General features: G+C 28.0%; 1 protein-coding gene and 2 long non-coding RNA genes across 3 annotated transcripts; 1 reads left to right on the forward strand and 2 right to left on the reverse strand.

Annotated features, from left to right (window-relative positions):
* The first annotated feature begins 9923 nt into the window (after window positions 1–9923).
* Window positions 9924–12183, forward strand: LOC123203691 (monooxygenase 1-like). Its single transcript, XM_044620137.1, has 6 exons — window positions 9924–10075; window positions 10143–10289; window positions 10548–10604; window positions 10807–10978; window positions 11100–11328; window positions 11475–12183. The coding sequence occupies exons 1-6, from the start codon at window positions 9990–9992 to the stop codon at window positions 11999–12001; spliced, it is 1218 nt and encodes a 405-aa protein (XP_044476072.1). The 5' UTR covers window positions 9924–9989; the 3' UTR covers window positions 12002–12183.
* Window positions 12184–17049: 4866 nt separating this feature from the next.
* LOC123202822 lies at window positions 17050–22072 on the reverse strand. Its single transcript, XR_006499085.1, has 3 exons — window positions 21686–22072; window positions 21447–21614; window positions 17050–17447 (listed from the first exon to the last, which is right to left on the reverse strand). It is a non-coding gene; the product is annotated as an uncharacterized LOC123202822 (long non-coding RNA).
* Window positions 17814–20881, reverse strand: LOC123202823. The gene is made up of 2 exons (XR_006499086.1): window positions 19353–20881; window positions 17814–19176 (listed from the first exon to the last, which is right to left on the reverse strand). It is a non-coding gene; the product is annotated as an uncharacterized LOC123202823 (long non-coding RNA).
* Window positions 22073–23022: the final 950 nt, after the last annotated feature.

Raw genomic sequence — 23022 nt, forward strand, 5'->3', positions numbered from 1 at the left:
TGTTATTATGCTAATTTTGCTTACATTTAGTATCAGAGCCACTTACATTAGGTTATAAAATATGCATACTTGTTGAAATTGGTAGAATTTTGGCCAAATTCCCAAACTGGGGTTTTGTGAATTATGCCAAATTTGTTTATTATTGGGCATGAAAGTCATATATTTATGTTTGTTATGGATAATACATGCTTTTAAACATGGATTTAGACTCAAAATCAATCAAATTTAGGCTAGAATTTGTTAAGTAAATGTCTCAAGAAAGTGTCAATTTTGATCAGTGCACTTATCACACTGGTTGAGACTGTTGTGGTTGGAGTCGTTGACGTTTGGGGATCATTTTTCTTAATGATTGTCGGACCAATTGTCGATTGAAACGACTAAATTTGGCATTAGCAGTGATGGTAGGCAATTAGGGTTCTTGATTACCTATGGATTGAAACCCGATTACCCTAGTCAATGAGTCACCCGAACCTGTGGTTAACAATCAACTAGTCAACCCAAATCGGTAAACAGGTTTCTTAAGCCAAAAATCAGGTAGACCCAAACCAACTATGGGTCTGTGTGTGTGGGCGTGTTGGCTTTCCTCCTATTGCATAGAAGCGCATCATCGACATGTGCCATATTCTGTTAGCACATGAGAGCACATGAGCACAGTTTCTTGGCCTATGTGAGAGTGTGACATCATTTCTTGGCATATGCAAATGTATGATGACGCATGAACATGGTTTCCCAGCACATGAAAACAATTTTCTGGCACATGGAGGTGTTTATTTATGTTTCGGATGTGCACATGCTTTTTTATTGTGTTCCAAAATAGTTGTTTTGTATATTGTGTTTGATGCTACCTTATTTTAGAAGATTGTCAAAGATAATAATGATTAGTATCTCATGAAATCTTGTTGAGACAATTTTGCATAATATCATAAAAATAAATTAGTGGATTGTTAGAATGTTTAACCGCCAAAGTGGTGCATTCATTAAAGCTCATGAAATATTTCATCAGATAATGATATATTCTTTAATTGTAATACATATAATTTCCTACCCAAAGAGGATTATTGTGTATATTAAGACTAATGGTACTATAAGGTTAATTATATGAAATACCTTATTCATGATGATGAATAAATCCAATACACCCAAAAATGGTTGTATTTATTCAATCGGCATGTGCTTTATTTTTAAGAAATGATGAACATTGGTTTAGAAAGTTGATCTGCCCAAAGGAAAATTTTTTTTTTCAGAAATCAATTGTTTATAAGAGTCTTATATAATTTTCTAACCTTATGCTTTGTGATTCTAATAGCATATCATATTTTTTACCCAAAGGAGAGTTTATGATGACGCAATGGTGATCTCAATTTAGAATAGTTTATAAGGCTTTGGAACTATTCTAATTGGTTAATTATTTATATTGCCAATAAGTTGCATTGTTTACTTGTGAATTTAGTTGTTATTACAATGAACAACAATAATACTATTATTGTACTCTGAACAGGTAGTGATTTTAAGATATAGAAGTTTGATATAGAATTTGTAATAGGTATTGCTAATATTGATATGACCTTACGAGTCGATGAACCTCCAAGACCCACTGATGAAAGTTCCACATTGAGAAAAAGTATTATACTAAATAGGAGAGATATAGAAGGCTCAATATTATTGCTATGAAAGGGGATATTATTGAGTAAATTTTAAGTAGTCTGCCAAAGTTTACAAATGCTAGAGAATTTCTTGATATCATAGGGCAAAGATATCAGGTTTTTGATCATGTTGAGGCTTCCTATTTGATGAGTGAGCTGTCAGGTGTTAGATATACCAACTCTAAAGGGGTTAAATAATTCATTTTGAAGATTATGGGAATAAAATCAAAACTGAAGAATCATGATATTCCTATTAATGATAATTATATTATTTATCACACCCTAAATTCCTTGTCTGTAGAGTAGACCTGGCCACGGGTCGTTCGGCCCATGGAACCGGATCGAAATCGGTTCGGATAAAATCGAAACTGAAACTGGACTAAACCGGAACCGAAACTGAAACCGGATTTTAGAGGTTCGGTTTTGGTTTACTTAATTTTGAACTGTGAAACTGTCGGTTCACACCCCGTTTATGAACCGACATGCAAATCGACGGTTTACTGTGCTGAACCGGAAATTTTGAATTTTTTTATTTTTTAAAATTTATTAAAGAACTAACGGTTCCCTACGCAGGGAACCATTGGTCCCCTGCAATTTTCAAAATCGCATTTCACCCCCAATTTTTTAAATTTAAAAAAAAAAATTTCCTATATATATACCCATTCCATTCAAATTTCAATCTCTCTACTCTCTCACTCAATACTTCAAACTCTCATTCTCATTCTTTCAATTTTTAATACTCTCTCAATCTTTCAATTCAATCAAATTATCTTAAATTTAATTAAATTCTTTCTTAATTTTTTATTAATTCCAATTTCTATTTTTATTATACAATTCATAATTAATTATAGAATTTATTTATATAATTAATTTTATTTATTATTTATTTATTATCTTTCATAATTAATCATATAATTTATTTATATAATTAATTTTATTTATTATCAAAAAATGGCAAGTAGTGGAAATTCTTTCGGTAATAAGAGATTTGCTTAATATTCACATATATTAAATGTGGAAGAAAATCAATTTATAGATGATTTTTCAACACAAGAAAGTGAAAGCCAATATAAACCGGATTTTAGCGGTTCGGTTTTGGTTTACTTAATTTTGAACCGTAAAATTGCCGGTTCACACCCTGTTTATGAACCAACATGCAAATTGGCGGTTTACTGTGTTGAACCAGAAATTTTGATTTTTTTTTTATTTTTTAAAATTTATTAAAGAACCAACGGTTCCCTACGCAGGGAACCGTTGGTCCCCTGTAATTTTTAAAATCGCATTTCACCCCCAATTTTTTTAAATTTTTTTAAAATTTTTTTTCCTATATATATACCCATTCCATTCAAATTTCAATCTCTCTACTCTCTCACTCAATCCTTCAAATTCTCATTCTCATTCTTTCAATTCTTAATACTCTCTCAATCTTTCAATTCAATCAAATTATCTTAAATTTAATTAAATTCTTTCTTAATTTTTTATTAATTCCAATTTCTATTTTTATTATACAATTCATAATTAATTATAGAATTTATTTATATAATTAATTTTATTTATTATTTATTTATTATCTTTCATAATTAATCATATAATTTATTTATATAATTAATTTTATTTATTATCAAAAAATGGCAAGTAGTGGAAATTCTTTCAGCAATAGGAGATTTTGTTAATATTCACATATATTAAATGTGGATGAAAATCAATTTATAGATGATTTTTCAACACAAGAAAGTGAAAGCCAATATAAACCGGATTTTAGCGGTTTGGTTTTGGTTTACTTAATTTTGAACTGTGAAACTGCCGGTTCACACCCCGTTTATGAACCGACATATAAACCGGCGGTTTACTATGCTGAACCAGAAATTTTGAATTTTTTTTATTTTTTAAAATTTATTAAAGAACCAACGGTTCCCTACGCAGGGAATCGTTGGTCCCTTGCAATTTTTAAAATCGCATTTCACCCCCCAATTTTTTTAAATTTAAAAAATTTTTTTTTCCTATATATATATCCATTCCATTCAAATTTCAATCTCTCTACTCTCTCACTCAATCCTTCAAACTCTCATTCTCATTCTTTCAATTCTTAATACTCTCTCAATCTTTCAATTCAATCAAATTATCTTAAATTTAATTAAATTCTTTCTTAATTTTTTATTAATTCCAATTTCTATTTTTATTATACAATTCATAATTAATTATAGAATTTATTTCAATAATTAATTTCAATAATTAATTTTATTTATTATTTTTTTATTATCTTTCATAATTAATCATATAATTTATTTATATAATTAATTTTTATTTATTATCAAAAAATGACAAGTAGTGGAAATTCTTTCGGTAATAGCAGATTTGGTTAATATTCACATATATTAAATGTGGATGAAAATCAATTTATAGATGATTTTTCTACACAAGAAAGTGAAAGCCAATATAAACCGAATTTTAGCTGTTCGATTTTGGTTTACTTAATTTTGAACCGTGAAACTGTCGATTCACACCCCATTTATGAACCGACATGCAAACCGGCGGTTTACTATACTGAACCGGAAATTTTGAATTTTTTTTATTTTTTAAAATTTATTAAAGAACCAACGATTCCCTACGCAGGGAACTGTTGGTCCCCTGTAATTTTCAAAATCGCATTTCACCCCCAATTTTTTTAAATTTTAAAAAAAAAATTTTCCTATATATATACCCATTCCATTCAAATTTCAATCTCTCTACTCTCTCACTCAATCCTTCAAACTCTCATTCTCATTCTTTCAATTCTTAATACTCTCTCAATCTTTCAATTCAATCAAATTATCTTAAATTTAATTAAATTCTTTCTTAATTTTTTATTAATTTCAATTTTTATTGTACAATTCATAATTAATTATAGAATTTATTTCTATAATTAATTTTATTTATTATCTTTCATAATTAATCATATAATTTATTTATATAATTAATTTTATTTATTATCAAAAAATGGCAAGTAGTGGAAATTCTTTCGGTAATAGGAGATTTGGTTAATATTAACATATATTAAATATGGATGAAAATCAATTTATAGATGATTTTTCAACACAAGAAAGTGAAAGCCAATATAAACCGGATTTTAGCGATTCGGTTTTAGTTTACTTAATTTTGAACCGTGAAACTGTCGGTTCACACCCCGTTTATGAACGACATACAAACTGACGGTTTACTGTGCTGAACCAGAAATTTTGAATTTTTTTTTATTTTTTAAAATTTATTAAAGAACCAACGGTTCCCTACGCAGGGAACCGTTGGTCCCCTGCAATTTTCAAAATCGCATTTCACCCTCAATTTTTTTTTAATTTAAAAAAAAAAATTTTTTCCTATATATATACCCATTCCATTCAAATTTCAATCTCTCTACTCTCTCACTCAATCCTTCAAACTCTCATTCTTATTCTTTCAATTCTTAATACTCTCTCAATCTTTCAATTTAATCAAATTATTTTAAATTTAATTAAATTCTTTCTTAATTTTTTATTAATTCCAATTTCTATTTTTATTATACAATTCATAATTAATTATAGAATTTATTTCTGTAATTAATTTTATTTATTATTTATTATTATCTTTCATAATTAATCATATAATTTATTTATATAATTAATTTTATTTATTATTAAAAAATAGCAAGTAGTGGAAATTCTTCCAGTAATAAGAGATTTGATTAATATTCACATATATTAAATGTGGATGAAAATCAATTTATAGATGATTTTTCAACACAAGAAAGTGAAAACCAATATTTAGAGGTGGAGCAACAACAACAACATCAACAATAGATGGAGATGAAACAACACTCTCAAAAAATTTCTACATCTGATATTTTCAATATTCATTTCAAGAAAATATAAAAAGAAGATGATAATTTCGATGTTGTTTGCAATTATTGTAAGCAAATTTATAAATTCAAACAAGGAGATGGATACGAGACGTTTAAAAGGCACTTAGAGTCAAAGCAGCCGAAAAAAATGGGGTAAAGCCGAGGCCAAACACAAATAGTCGGGTATGATTCTATACACAAATCTTTATTTATGTATAGTGATAATAAAAGTAAAGAAGAATTTGCAAAAATGGTAGCAATAGATCATTTAGCATTTAGTTTTGGTGAAAATTTAGGTTTTAATAATTATTGTAAAACTGCATTAAATCTTGCACATAAAACTATTCCAAGAAACACATTAAAAAGAACATTATTTAGTTTATATAAAAAAACAAAAAAGAGAATTAATTTAATTTTTTACAAATTTTGATGGATGTGTATTTATATGTAGTGATATTTGGAGTGACCATTGGCAAGTTTACTCTTATATGAGTATAACTTGTCATTGGATAGATGACAATTTTCTATTACAAAAAAGAATTTTAGTATTTATGATGTTTGATGACCGACATACGACCGATAATATTTATAGAATAATTAAAGGAATCTTAGAAGAATATAAATTACTTTATAAAATTTTTTCAATTTCATTTGATAATGCACGTTCAAATACTGTCTCAATAAATGATTTAATTAATATTTGCAAACCTAATTTAGGTGGTAGATTTTTTCATATTAGATGTGCATGTTATGTATTAAATTTATGTGTATAAGATGATTTATATTATCTTAATAATTATATTAGTCTAATAAAAACAATCATTTTATTTTTATGGACACATCCCCAAACTATGAAAGAATGGGATAAATTTTGTAAACAACATAATAGAAGACCAAAAAGATTTCCTAAAGACGTGCCGACTCGTTGGAATTCAACATATGAATTACTCAACGAGTCTTTTGATTATAGAGATTTATTATGCTCATTTATTTCACAACATCTGCCACAAGTTACATTATATCCCTAACATTGGGATATTTGTAAAACAATTTTAAATGTATTAAGAAATTTTAATAATGCAACTTATACTTTAAGTGGGGTTTATTATCTCACTTCTCATTTGTTTTTAAATGAAGATGTTAATATTATTGGGGCTTTACAAGAAGCCAAACAAGATATTATTCTACAAGAAGCTATTTTTTTAACGAAAACAAAATGGTTAACTTACTATAAAACAATTCAAAAACCTTTTCTTGTTACATGTTTTTTTGATCCTAGATTTAAATTAGATGGTGTCACAGATTATTTGACATTATATTATTAATGTTTGCAATTAGATTGTGAGGATGAAGTTAATATTCCATTAACTATAACTAACATTATGAATTTAATTAAAGAATTTTATGTTGAATATTCATTAATTTATGGTAACCAAGTTGGTTCTTCTTCCTCTCTACCACCTATTGCCCCATCATTAACACAAAATATGAGTTATGGTGATCGTATTATGATGCAAAGGGGCAAAAGACTAAGAGGAACATTAGGCTCTACCTCGGAGCTTGATATTTATTTAACTATTATTTTTGAGTTTGGTGACAACAATATAGGTAAAAACTTTCCAGTTCTAAAATGGTGGAGTCGACATGCATAAACTTTTCCAACATTAGCAGCTATTGCTAAACAAGTCTTGTCAGCACTAGTATCAATTGTCGTAGTAGAACAAACTTTTAGTCAAGGGAGTAATATATTGGATGAAAGACGATCAAATTTAGCTCCCGAATCTATTGAAGCCCAAGAATGCGTAGACGATTGGAGAAGAGCCGAATTACACCAACAAGAAATAAAAGTGGACTTCAATAAAGAATCGTTTGATTTAACTATGGATAGTTCGATGACGAAAAATAATAGTCAAGATAGTGGAGGTGAATGATAAGGTAAGGGGGTACTGCCAGTTATTAGATATGCAAAGGTAAGAGAACTACGTAGACTTTGATTCTTCTAAACCTCAAGAAGATACGTAGGAAGCTTAATTGAAAAATTAAGTCCAAGCCTTTCTTTTAATTTTCAATTATTGTAATTAATAATTTAAAAATTAAATCAAGATCATGTATTAGAATTGACGGTTCAATGTCGGTTTCGAATAGGAATCGTTGGTTCTGAACCGTCGATTCTAAACTGAGGTCATGAATCGGAACCGTCGGTTCCAAACCGGTTACGAACCGTCCTATTACGATTTCGGTTCAGGGTCCTTATTTTTTCGAACCGTAAATTGACGGTTTTGAATCGAAATCGTCGGTTCATGAACTGTGGCCAAGACTACTGTAGAGTTCAATTAGATTAAAACAATTTTTAATGTTATGGGAGAGAATTAGATTGTTGGAATGGTATAGTAAGAAATTCAAGTTTTATGCTCCATGCAATGAAGACAATTTTAAAATAAGGGAATCAAATTAGTCTCTAATAAAAGTAAGGATGAAGGCAAATTGTAAGAAATTCAAGACTTGGATTGAAAATAGAAAGAAAAAACAAGGGTCTAATTAGCCAATGTAGACTAACTATTAGACCAAACTCAAAGTGGGAAATGACATTAATGTTAAAGTGATAATCTGTTGGCAATTGTTTTATCTCTAATAATTTATATAGACTTTGTTTGGCTATTAATAGTGTTGATTGTCCTTTGAATGGTAAAAATGTTGGTATTAAAAGATCTTTGATTAAAGAGAAGTCATCATTGTTATGGTACAGAAGGCTAAGACATATTTCTAAAGAGAAGGTAAACAAATTGATTAAAGATGAAATTTTTTTGTCCTTAGATTTTCAAGATCTAGGGACATGTGTTGAGTGCATAACTGCATAAGGAGAAAATTGACAAAGACTAAAAAATATAATTCAACTAGGAGTAATAAGCTTTTGGAGCTCATTCATACAAATATTAGTTGGCCTTATTCATCCATCTTATGTAGTGATAAGTATTTCATCATCTTTGTTGATGACTATTCAAGATATGAGTATGTTTTTTTTATTAAAGAGAAATTTAGTGTTCTTGAAAAGTTTAAGATTTTTAAGAAAGAATCAGAGAAACAAACTGGGAAAATCATCAGGGTTGTAAGGTCTTATCAAGGTTAATGCAATCTACATCAAGGTGAAAAACATTGTATGTAGGTCTATTAGTGAATATATGGATCCAAGGTTAACGCTATCTACATCATCTGAGTATTTGTATTAAAAAATGTTACCCTCCTTTTGAACAGCCATTGCTGTGCACGGAGAACTTTGAAGCTCTCAAAATTGCGGCAAATGTGTTTACTTACTTTCATCTAAGTTTATAAAATGCCTCACATGATTAAGTAATGGCATTGTAAATGTTTTCAGTGTTGTATATGTCTTGAAAAACTTAATTTAATTGTTCTAGAACTTGCTGTGGTATATACGGTAAATTTAATTTTGTCAATCTATTGTTCAAATTGATCAGCAGTGACACAATCATTGTTGAAAATCAAATTATATTGCCAATAGTTTTCCATTTCATGCGTGTGACAACGTTGAAAATCAAATCAAATTAGCTGGTGCACGTGGTCATTGTTGAAAACTAATGGTTATACTAGTAATGCTTTAAGTCATTGGAATTTCTTGTAAGATGACATAACAGCGAAAATAGCCCGGGTTATTGGTAATGTTTAAAGTCATTGGAATTTCTTGTAAGATGACATAACAGCAATGAGAATGTTATTTTTTGTCAATGCCGTGCCCCTTGTTCCAATTTATAGAATTGTTGAAATGAAATCACAATTTAAGAAAATCAAAGTCTTTCTTTGGAAGTATTAGGGCCACATCCTCTGTTGAAGCATTTTCCATCATTGACGGCTGTCTCTGGAAGTATAAGTTGCAGTGAAAATGTGACTTTGTCAATGTCTTGTTCAGATATATTTACTGGTTGATAGAGTCATATTGTTGAAAAGGAACATAAAATTAATATGATTCAATTGACCAGAAAAAAAGTTTAAATATTATTTATATGAGCAGAGAGAGGTGTGTGTAGAACATCTATCAGAAAAATTTCATTTGGGGAAGGTTCCGAAGTAGCATTTCTCTATGACACAATATATTAAGACTTTTGCAAAAAAAATTTATATATATTATCGCTATAGTCAATCTCTAATCTGGACTAAGCATATTCACCAATGAATTCGGAATTCCTTATTCTTTTGTGTGTGTATATATATATATATATTCTTGTTGGATGACGAAAAGTTTTACCGTAAAAGCAGCCCTTATAATGATGTAATAATACTGGATTTTATTTTATTTTATTTAATCAAAACTAAACAACATTCCGCAGCGCCTTTGGAGTCAAAATTTCTTCCCAGATTTTTCTACCCCGTCACTCAAAGTCTCAACTGTCAAGCTTAGCTATAAATACAGGTAAATAAAGCTTGTAGCTAGTAAGAAGCACATATACAATTTTCTCATTCAAATAAAAAAAGGAAAAGAAGAAATGGCTCTTGCAATATCCGAAGATCTTGAAATTGTAATTGTTGGTGGAGGCATTTGTGGCCTTGCCACTGCTCTTGCTCTTCACAGGTATTTTTTCTTTTGCGTGTAATTCTTTATTGTTATTACGCATACAACATCTAATTTAATGTTGCAGGAAGGGTTTGAAGAGTGTATTGTTGGAGAAATCAGAAACACTGAGAACAGCAGGAGGTGCCATTGCAATTCAGGCAAATGGGTGGAGAGCTTTGGATGAGCTTGGTGTTGCTTCAAAGCTCAGGCCTAATGCAATTCTGCTTGAAAGGTTTTTTTTATCATATATAAATATATATATAATACCAATTACACCAGAAGGCCATCATCATTGATTCCACATTCCTCATGAATGTTGAACACTTTGTTGCAAAATATATAAAAAAATAATTTTTAAGCTTAACTAACTATCAAAATTTTAACAATTTTTTACCTATCCCTCCTATTTTCTTCATTACATTCTAGGATTGGTGTAGTTATATTTACCTAATCCAAAACGTAATTAACTTTGATTATTGTAAATACACAGGATACGTGAAATAGTTCTCAATGGTGGCGAGCAACAAGAAGAATTTATCCACTACTCGTAAGTTTTAATAATTATTCAGTAATATTATCTATAATTATACAGGTACAAATATGATAATATATAATTAAATATTATTTTATCTATAATTTCAATCATATGATAATATATCAACGTTTATATCATATTTATTTAATTAGTGTTTGATTATAAATTAATCATTTGAAATTGGAATTAATAAAGAAACTAAATTAATTGGCAGCAATATTGGGGAAACTCGTTGGTTAAAAAGAAGTGATCTAATTGAAGCTCTGGCTGAAGATCTCCCACTTGGCACAATACGCTTTGGATGTCAAATTCTCTCTGTGAAATTGGACACAAACACTTGTTTTCCTATTCTTCAATTGAATAATGGAAATAAAATTAGAGCCAAGGTAATTTTATATTTTCTATTATCTGATAAATTTGTTATATTTAATATGATCACCTCAGAGAAGATTATTAACTATACATATACATAAAATTTTAAGTTTAATTATTATGATGTGATTGCAGATGTTAATTGGATGTGATGGAGCCAACTCTGTTGTTGCTGATTTTCTTGAGTTGAAACCTAAAAAGCTTCACCCTTCAAGTGGAGTGAGAGGATTCACATATTATCCAAATGGGCATGGATATGCCCCTCAGTTACTCCGAACAAGGAGAGGTAACACTTTGTCTGGAGTAGCCCCCGTCACTGATAATCTGCTTTTCTGGTTTGTAAATCACCAATGGCATCCTCAAGGTATGTACTCGTATATCACTTCACTTTTTCTTTTTTAATTAAGTAGTGGGTAATTAGGATTTTCTTGTCTTTTCTTTTATTTTATCAGCTACCTTTTTCCATTAACATTCTCAAACATTATTATTATCATGCTTAACTAACTACAGATTCAAAGGTGATGGAAGATCCAAAAATGATCAAGCAAATGACTTTACAGACCATCAAGGGTTTCCCAAAAGAAACAATAGATGTAGTACAAAGCTGTGACCTTTCTACTCTTCATTTCAACAATTTGAGATACCAGGCGCCATTGGACATATTACTAGGTCGATTTCGAAAAGGAACCGTGACGGTGGCTGGAGATTCAATGCATGCAATGACTCCGTTCGTTGGTCAGGGTGGCTCTGCTGCTATAGAAGATGCAGTTGTGTTTGCTAGATGCATGAAAAGAAACTTTCAAGCTAATTACAATAAAGATTTTATCTACAAAAGTGAAGAGATGATTGAAAAAGCAATGGATGAATATGTGAATGAGAGGAGAATGAGACTGGTTAAATTGGCTACACAATCTTACCTTATGGGTTACCTGTTGGATTCTTCTTCATTGCTTTTCAAGTTAATAATTTTGGTGCTTTTGGGTGTTCTTTTTAGGGACAGATATGCTCATGTTAGATATAATTGTGGCAAACTTTGAAAACTTGTTGATTCTAAAGACTGAGCTGCCTGTCATAGCTTCCATGGTTGGAACTACATTATAGTAACTATTTGTAATAAATAAATCATAGGCGTTGGTTACAACGTCTTCGAGTTTATTTTATAAATTCATAGTTAAAACTTCGTTAAGTCTATTTAATTTGTTTTGATAGATGTTGATTATTTATTTTATAAATAAATAATGTCACGAATTATTATTAATAGGGAAATTGAAATTTTTAGCACTTTTTTATTCTGTGTATACAAAATTGTCACCTATCCTAAAGCTTTCACAAATATACCACAACAGTACTCACCTTCCCCAAAATACCCCTCTTCAATTTTTTATACACAAATTCTCTCTCTTCTTCTCTGCAACTTTTTTCTCTCTTCTTCCTCTTCTTTCAAAGTGATAAAAGAATCACTCTCTCTTCTTCCTCATCTTCAAAAACAAAAGTAGTAAATCACTTTGAAGAATTCTTCAGATTAAGAATTTTTCAAAGTAAGGATTTAAAAAAGAAAAGATCAACCCACAAAAAAATCAGCTACATCAATTTTATATCCTGGAAGAAATGAACATAAAAAAAGATCATTTAGTAGGATTTAACTGGAAAAAAAAATTAACATTTAAGGATTAAAACTGAAAAAAAAAATTTGAGATAAACCGAAAAAAAAACAAACGTAGGCGTGAAATTCTAGAAATTATTCATGTGCTGTACATATAAGGAATATATTATAATATTATATAATATAATATTATAATAATATATATTATATTATATATTATATATAATAATATATATAATATAATATTTTATTATAATATTATAATAATATTAAAATATATTATATTATTAATAATTATATATTTTATATATATATAAAATGGTCGTCGCCAAGGGTTGGCGATTCCGTCAACCATTTATACTAATATATTATATATATTATCATATTATAATATATATAAAGGGTTGGTGACCGCCAACCCTTTATATTAATATATATAATATATTATATTATAATATTATATATTATATAAATAATATATTATATATATTATTATATTAATTTTATATATTATTATAATATATTATATAATATTATAATACAATTATAATTTATATTAATATATTATATATTATATAATATTATATTATACATAATATATTAAATATAATTATAATATTCTAATTAAAAATATAATATAATATATTATATAATTATAATTATATATTATAATATATTAAATATAATATATTATATTAATATATAATATAATTATATATATATAATTAAATAATTATATATATATATATATAAATAATGGGTTGGCGGAACCACCAACCCCTGGCAACAATATATAATATTATATATATTACTATATTAATATATATAATATATAATATTATAATATATAATTACTAATATTATAATAATATATAATAATATAATATATTATTTTATTATAATAATATAATATATTATTTTATTATAATAATATAATATATTATAATATAATATATAATATTATAATATAATTATAATATTCTAATTAAAAATATAATATAAATAGTATATTAATATGTAATATATTATAATATATAAAATATATTATATATAATATTAATATTAAAATTAATATTATAATATTAAAAATAAAAAAAAGGTAGTACGCCAACCCTTGGCGCCAAAAGGGTTGGCGTCCTTTTTTAATTTATTTTAATAATAATATAATATAATATAATTATAATATTTATATTATAAAATTAAAACAAGCAAAGGGTTGGCGTCCTTTGCCTGTTTTAATATAATATAATATAATTATATTATAATATATTATAATTAAAATATAATTATATTACATAATATATAATATAATACAAATTATATTATATAATTATATTATAATTAAAATATATAATATAAAATTTTATATAATATTATATATATTATTAATTATATTATATTATATATTATAATATAAAATATTATATATATAATATAATATATATATATATTATATATAATATAATATATATATATATATATATATATATATATATAATTATATATAATAAAATATATCAAATAAGTTGTATTATAATATAATTATATTATATTATAATATATAAAATATATTATAATATTATAATAATATAATATAATTATATTATTATATTATAAAGGGTTGGCGTGGTCACCACGCCAACCCTTTGCCTTTTAATATCTGTGAGGGTTGGCGTCGCCAACCCTCTGCTTGCTTTATTTTTTTTGAAGGTTAAAAAAACAATTGGCCGAACAATTATATTAAAATATATTATATATTATATTATTATAATAATGTATTATATTATTAATAATTATATAATAAAATATATATAATATTATAATTTAATAAAATAATTATATAATATTAAAATAACATATTATATTATTAATAATATAATATTATTATATATATTATATATTATGTAATATATTATAATTATATATTATATTTAATATATTATAATATATAATTATATTATATTATATTTTATATAATATATATTAATATAATATATAATTTTGTTACCAAAGGTTGGCGAGCTAACCCTTGGTTTATATATTATGGCACCCTTGGTTTATATATTATATATATATTATATTATAATATAATACTGTAACCTTTTTATTGATATGGATCCCATCTCTTTATAAAATACAAAATACAAGCATTGAAATACGCACCCTTTTATGAAATAAAATAAAATATATTATATATTATATAAAATGGCAAATAATATATACATATATTATATTATATAATATTTTTCTGGGAAATTTTGGGAATTATTACGCCAACCTTATATGTATATATATTGTTAGATTATATTATTATATTAATATTATTAAATAATATTATATATAATATATTAATATTATATATTATAATATATAAAATAAAATAATAATAATTTATATTATATAATATATATTATAATATATATAATATATAAAAAATGTATTATATATATTATTAAATATATTTTATATATTATATATAACAGTAAAGGTTGGCGGATTCTGCAAACCCTTATTAAGTATTATAATATAATATATATATATATATTATATTAATTATAATATATATTATATTATATAATATTATAATTTTATTATAATATTATAATATATTTTATATATTGTTAATAATATAATATATTATATTTTTATATTATATTATATTATAATTATAATTATAATTATATTATATATTAATATATAAGATATTATATTTAATATTTGTAATTATATAATATATTATATTATATAATTTTATATAAATTATATATTATATAATTATATTATATAATTATAAATAATATATATATTATATAATATAATATTATTATTTGTATATATTATATATAATATTATAATAAATAATATATATATTAATATTATATATATAATATTAAATATTAAATATTATATATATAATATATAATATATAATTATCAAAGGTTGGCGGGGTCGCCAACCCTTGGCGTCGCCAAAGGTTGGCGATGCCGCCAACCTTTGGTATTATATATATATAAAATATTTTATTATAAATATTATATATAATAAAATATATATAATTATATATTATATATAATAAAATATATATTATTATATATTATAATATATAATATTATAATATATTTTATATATTATTATTAATATTAATAATTATATATTATATATAATAAAATATATATTATTATATATTATAATATATAATATTATAATATATTTTATATATTATTATTAATATTAATATATTATATATAATATTTATATAATATAATATATGTATATATTATTGCCAGGATTGACGAAAACCCTTATCAGTTTATTTTATATATTAAATTATATTATATTATAATATAATATAATGGGTTGGTGTCTGGTGACGCCAACCATTTGCTTGTAAAAAAGTATTATGAGTTGGCGGAAACGCCAACCCCCAAAAATTATAAAACGCCAACCCCTGCCAACTATTTTTAATTTTTTTTTTCCAGTTTTCTTTTTAATTAAATACCCAATCAATCGATAAGATTTCCAGTTTTCTTTTTCCAGTTTTCTGAACTCTGAAATCTACCGAATAAGATTTGCCAATTAGTTTTTTTCTTCAGTTTTTTTTTTGACAACCTTTTTTCACTTTTTTTTCGGTTTTTTTTTTTAGTAAAGAATTGTTAATCTGAAATCTATTTCCCTTTTCAGTTTTTTCCTTTCTTCTTTTATTTTTGAAACATTTATTCTATTTTCTACATGATTATTTTATCACTTGAAAGATAAGAAAGAGGAGAGAAAAAAGTTGCAGAGAAGAAGAAAGAGAGAATATATGCTTGAAAGATTAAAGAGGGGTATTTTGGGAAAGGTGAGTACTGTTGTGGTATATTTGTGAAAGCTTTAGGATAGGTGACAATTTTGTATACACGGAATAAAATAGTGCTAAAAATTTCAATTTCCCTTATTAATATACCTACCGGTTGAATTGAAACAAAACAACGCAAAAACGAAAAGGCACAACACAACACAACAATATTGTGAATAAAACTTCAATTGCTTAAATCTACGATACCAAATTTTCTTTTACACAAAACTAAATTGCCACGTTGGTAATAATAATCAAAGTTAAAAATCAAACTATACTGCTTCATTAATAATAAGAAAACACAAAACTAATCACTACACACCGTCATCGAAGAGCAATCCAAATGAAGAGGAAGCTACATAGATAGTGTTTTCATTTTTTGATTCAATCAAAAGAATAATAATTACTTATAACAGCATTTGTTTTCAAAACGGTGCGTCTTAATAGTGTATGCATACTAACAGTCCTGCATACATTAATTAACGCCATTACTTCTTACTTAATAACATCAGCCATCATACATATTCTGTTTATTTTATTTCTTCTTTACAACCACAATTTTAATTCCCTTAACTCCTTTTTCTGTTTACATTCTAACATCCTTCCTCACTCAAACTGAAGTATATTTATATAATGCTTTAGTTTGCTTAAGAATGTAAGCTATAAATCAATTCTCTTTATTGTTGATAAGCATAGAATTTCAATTAACATCCTGCACTTTTCAAGCTGTAACAGCCCACTTGCATATACACAATGACACCCATGATTTACTCCTATTAGTTATCCAAATTACTAAAATCCAACAAATAAGGATATCAAATAATTAACAAGCATACCATGGCAGCAAGACCATTGCAGGAAACATCAAATACTAGTGGATGCAGTTCAACACCGTCAGGTATAGGCATGAAACTCTTCATTTTGAAGCCAAAATAGACGTATCAAATGATTTCAGTCTCTCAGCCTAACACCTATGTTGCACCCTGGCAATGAAGTGGGGTAGCATTAAGAACTGCTTATCAAATTTCTACTTTTATTCCCCCATCTGTGCAAAGTTTCAATTCATACACAATTAATGAATTTTTCAAACTGCATAACGTAAATCCAAGATACGAATCTCTTAAAACAAAGAAAGCCATAACAGCGAGCTGAAGCAAATAATTAAAAATAATCATTAAAAATAACTGTTAATTAACAAGTTTTTATGCTCAAACTGATGTTTGTTTTGTAGTATTGAAGCTAATAAGTGGAATAGAAGACAGAGAACAAGCCTGGATTTCGGGTTCTTCAGACGGTTTGATGTAGACTGAACTAATTGAGGAAGGGATGATGAAGAAATAAGGCAAAACCAAAAAGAAGAAATCAAGAGTCAAGAAAGAAGAGAGGAATTAGAGAGAAAATAGAATAGGCAAGCAGAGAACAAAGAACACACTTGATTGTATTTTCGATTATTCTTAATCTGTACAATCAGCCAACATTATCTAGTGGAGTGTTTTACATTTTATTACAACCAAACTGCATTGTTTATTGGTTGATTTATTTTCTTTATTTTGGTCCGCAACAATGCCCGTCCCTTAAAATTCCTTGTCCTCAAGGAAGAATAGTGGAATATAAGCTTCCACAATTTCCTAGGTAGCTTCTGTTGCATCCTTAACTAGCAGTTGCTTCAACCATCTTTGATGTGAATCCAAGGTGGTTTCCCATAGTTGTCCAAACATCATCACTCCCAAGCCTTTGAACATTTGGATCAAGCTCACCCAACCTCTTCCTTGGCTGAAGAATGCTTTCCACCTTTATTACCCTATCCAAAGAATTATCAAGATCAGGCTCAATCTTGTTTTCTTTTTCCACTAAATCCATATGATCAGATTCTTCACACACTTCTAATGCTCCAAAACTATTAGCAGAAACATTAACTAATTGACACTCACCAATTATTTTGAAACATTACCCCCGAGTTTATGGGAAACATTTCTAATATCTTCAGCCAACAAGTTTTCTTCATGTTTGTCCAAATACCTGACACCACTCAAGCTATGGCCCCTTGATTTAGTCCAATCTAAAGAAGTAACTTCTTGATTCAATTGTTTATCAAGAGCATAAAAGTTTGCATCATGTTCAGAGCATACCATGTGGGCAAGTTCATGCAAAAGAGTTTTCTTAATATTCGCGTATTTTCTGAAAGCCTTAAGATCATCAGTTCAAAGACGTAGAGATATTTCCTCTCCATGATTCTTGTTAAAACTGAGAATGCATTTTGGACTTACGCCAACATAACCAACAGGGGCAGCTTTGTCATTATTCCTACTCACCAACTATACTTGTTCATAATAGCAACTATTCTAGGATCTACAACAAGTATATGCATTCTTTTCAATGCCTTTGAAGCTGGAGGGTTCAACCATACTCTTGGAATCTAAAGAGTGCGAAAATCACAAAAGATATATTGCCCTTCAGGAAGTTTCAGTGGGGGAATGGGCCCATGTAACATTCATTGCCTCAATTGCTTTTCTTCTTCATCAAATCCAACTATCCTCGGGTCTGCCTTCATCAACTTATCAATCTCTACTATGTGATGCTTGTTCTCTTTCACCACATCAGCTGAGGACACAATGATTCACCAAGCCATCTTTGTAAGTTCCTATTGAGTAAGTTTCACTTCCTTTTTCTTACATTTACTTTAAGCAAGTCACCCAAAGCCTCCCACCAAATCACTGAGTCACCACTAGTATGCACCACAGTCTCGTTCTCTTGGACTAAGACATAGTCTACACCTACTGAGGACACAATGATTCACCAAGCCATCTTTGTAAGTTCCTATTGAGTAAGTTTCACTTCCTTTTTCTTACATTTACTTTAAGCAAGTCACCCAAAGCCTTCCACCAAATCACTGAGTCACCACTAGTATGCACCACAGTCTCGTTCTCTTGGACTAAGACATAGTCTACACCTATCTCCAATTCAACCTAGAATTAACCATAATTAGTTGCTGCAACCATTTCCACATGCGTTTTCATCTCTGGCAGTTGAAACCTATCTTCTAGATTTTTTGCAATAGTTTCTGCTTCAGTTTGCTCAATTTTATGTTAAAAAATTTGAACAACTTCTTCTGAGTTTGCTTCCACTAGGTTAAATTTCTATTAAAAAACTTCAATTCATGGTAGACTCAAACCTCTAATCAAGTTGTTGATCTCATCAAAGGACTTCATTATCAACTTATGAGAAGCGTCAAGGGACTCTATTAGCAACCTATGAAAACACATCTTCTATTCTTGCAATGCTTCTCACAGATACTGTAACATTTCTTGCTCAAACTCCTGGTCTTTTTCTTCAGCCATGATAGAGGATCACTGCTCTGACACCAATTGATGTAGACTGAACTAACTGAGGAAGAGATGATGAAGAAAGATGATGGAGATCAAGGTGTTGATCAAGTGCAACAAAGCAATTATTCCCAAGATCTTTTGCAGGGAATCAGTGGTCCAATGACTAGAGCAAGGACAAAGAAAATGAAAGAGACTTTACAAGGCTTAATCATGGAGATGCATGACAAAGAGGCTGTTCTAGAAGTTCCAATGCTACACCAAGGATAATCACTTATCTTTATGTGCAAGATAATGGACAAGGCTTAGAACTTGAAGAATAAAGCTTTGGAGTCTATGATATAATTCCGGGCCGCATGACCCAAGCTAAAGAAAGACTTAAATAAAATGATTAGGTGTTTTGGGTTGTTAGGTTTTAAGTTAAGGCTAAATATACATGTAAAAGACTTAACTTCTTGGGTTTATTTGGGCTTGTAGGTTGGCCCATGTCTTGATATATTAGCTAGGGTTTTTACTTTGACTTTTATGCCTAGGATTATGATGATTACATGCCTATATAAAGGCTACAACTATGAAAAACGAAAATAGACATATCATTAATAATTTTGAGGTATTTTTAGCAAACTTTGTTTTGTTTCCTTATGTTCTTGGAAGAATATATTATCTTAACTTATCAAAGAAGTGATCAACCTTTGTGGCGTCTTAAGATTGGGGTTTTAAGGATTTAGTTTTCTTAGGGTTCTAATCTGATTGATCAAATTTATTTTCTAGCTCTTCTGGGGTGTGCATAACGGATTGATTCAAGGGTTCCTAGGGTAGGCCGCCTAACGGGTTCTTTATCAAAAGAAGGCAAAACCTGAAAGAAGAAATCTAGAGTCAAGAAAGAAAAGAGGAATTAAGGAGAAAACAAAATAGGCAAGTAGAGAACAGAAAAAACACTTGATTGTATTTTTGATTATTCTTAAACTGTACAATCAGCCAACATTATATAGTGGTGTGTTTTACATTTTATTACAACTAAACTGCATGTTTATTGGTTGATTTATTTTTCTTTGTTTTGGTCCGCAATAAGACTCTTAGGAGCTGATACTCAAAGGCAATAGGGAGGTTTTAAATGCTTAACCCCCTCATCACTTCTATCTCTCAACACCCAATGGAAAAAAAAAAAAAAAAGCTAGCAAGTCTTTTTAACCAACCAATTAGAGTATATCATATTAACAAAAGTGCAAAATTTGCGTCAAAATTGATATGTTGTATTAAAACATAATGCATAGAAGTATTTTTCCATTCAAATTGGATAGTTATATAAAACATGATGCATAGATGTATTTTACCAAAATAACTGGAAGGAAAGTATTCCTTGTTAAATAATTTATCACAAACTTTTAAACTGTATGATATTTTTTCAGCTACCATTTACCATAAGGTTAATAATTCCATAACAAATCGTGATCATCAAGGAACATTAAATGGCCAATTAACAATCCATGATTGGTAAATTACTGATCAAACTTTACCTATTACTAGCATGATGAAGCGTTTCAACTCTCTACTTTGTTAATTTATATCATTAAACCTAACCTTCTAAGCCCATTAACAAATCTTAAAACATTAATTACTACTTGCATCCACTTCCCAACAATCACATGAAATGGCGCTGCTTCGTTTACAAAAAAAGATGAATCATAAACAACTAAAATGAAATTTCAAAGTACACTCACAAGTCCAATTCGCGGCAAGCGGACTCCAACTCTCAACTGGAAACGAAACCTATCAAGGTCATTACCAAGTACAATACGACGTGGCACGAATCTCAAACGAGTCCCCAACCTCATCACTTCTCTGACTGGCCATTCGGTCTCAATCTCGAACATTGATGCGATCGAACTCTGAAGAACTATTGATGTCATCACGAACGCAAAAAGGGCAAGAAATATCATGATATAGAGCAAGTATGTACCTCTAAAGGAAATAACAAGAAGAAAATCTTGCAATTCGAGCGGTTCCGTTAGTGTGCCAATTACAGAGCTAGTAGTGGTAAAAAGCCAGCTTAATCTGGCCCTTCGTGTGACTGTAGTTAAGGTTTCTCTAAAGCCTAAACGATCATGGATGGAATGAAAGCTGAGAAGTGTTGTATGGAGTTTTGGGCCAATGTCGTCGGAGTAGTTGCGCCAATGTCGTCGGTTGAATATGGAGGGATGGAGTTTTGGGCCATGGCCATCGGAGTAGAATGAAAATAAGTAGATTAGGATTAGAAATTTTCTCGGGAAATTGAAGGAAAATTATAAGAGGAAAGAAAAAGGATTGATTAGAGATATGTTTGGTTAATTGAGAACGGAGGATTGTGTTTTGGTTAGTTTTATACGATAAAATTATATATAAGTATAGGCCAATGGATCTATTTCCATCCTAAATATTACTAATTTTTTAAAATTTTTACCCATTAATTTTAAAAAACTCAAATATCAACCTATATTTTAATTTTTACTGTTACTATCATGAATAAAATTACTATTCTAAAATTTTATTTAAAAAAATAATAATTTATCTTCATTTTCTTTATTAGTTTTGAAAATTAACAATTTTTCTCATAACTTAGTTTTAAAAAATTATTTTTTCACCCCCCTCATCTGAGGTTTGTAAGGTTTCTATATTTTAGAGTTAATAGTCACCTCTTAAATTTTAAAATATTATACTTACATTTTAAAAATTTATTCACTCTTTCCGACCATAGTTATCTAGGGAGTCACTTTGACATGTCGTCCAATATCTTCTCTCCATTCTCTGTGTTTTTTTAACGTGAAAACCATAAAAAATCCTACCAAAATAGCTAGATTTTCATACATGAATATGTGCAAATTTGTACAAATCTGTACAACAATTTATGTGTTGACTGACACATAGATTGGTCAAACAATGTAGCACGAACTTAGACGTTAGACTTGTTCCATAATTTTAGAGTTCATGATTGGCTTGTATTGAGCTCGAGTTCGTGTGTACTAGTCAAACTTTGCTTGAGTTTGCATGACTCGACTCAATTTCAGGCTCATCAAACTCGACTTCAAAATCACTTTTCAAGTTTGTGTCAAAACTAGATTCTCTCATCTCAACATCATCAGCAATTAGAGTACAAATATAAATGAGGAACTATTGATTTTGGTGTTAACAGCACTTGCAGCAATTTATAAAGTAATTTCTCACTTTTCCCACCAAACATCAGAAAGAAAAATAAAAAAGAAACTATAAGGTTCACATTTACAAAATAATAAAAGTGACTTCAATTATACACATATCCAG

Source organism: Mangifera indica, chromosome 19, assembly GCF_011075055.1.
Source record: "Mangifera indica cultivar Alphonso chromosome 19, CATAS_Mindica_2.1, whole genome shotgun sequence".
Taxonomy (NCBI): Eukaryota; Viridiplantae; Streptophyta; class Magnoliopsida; order Sapindales; family Anacardiaceae; genus Mangifera; species Mangifera indica.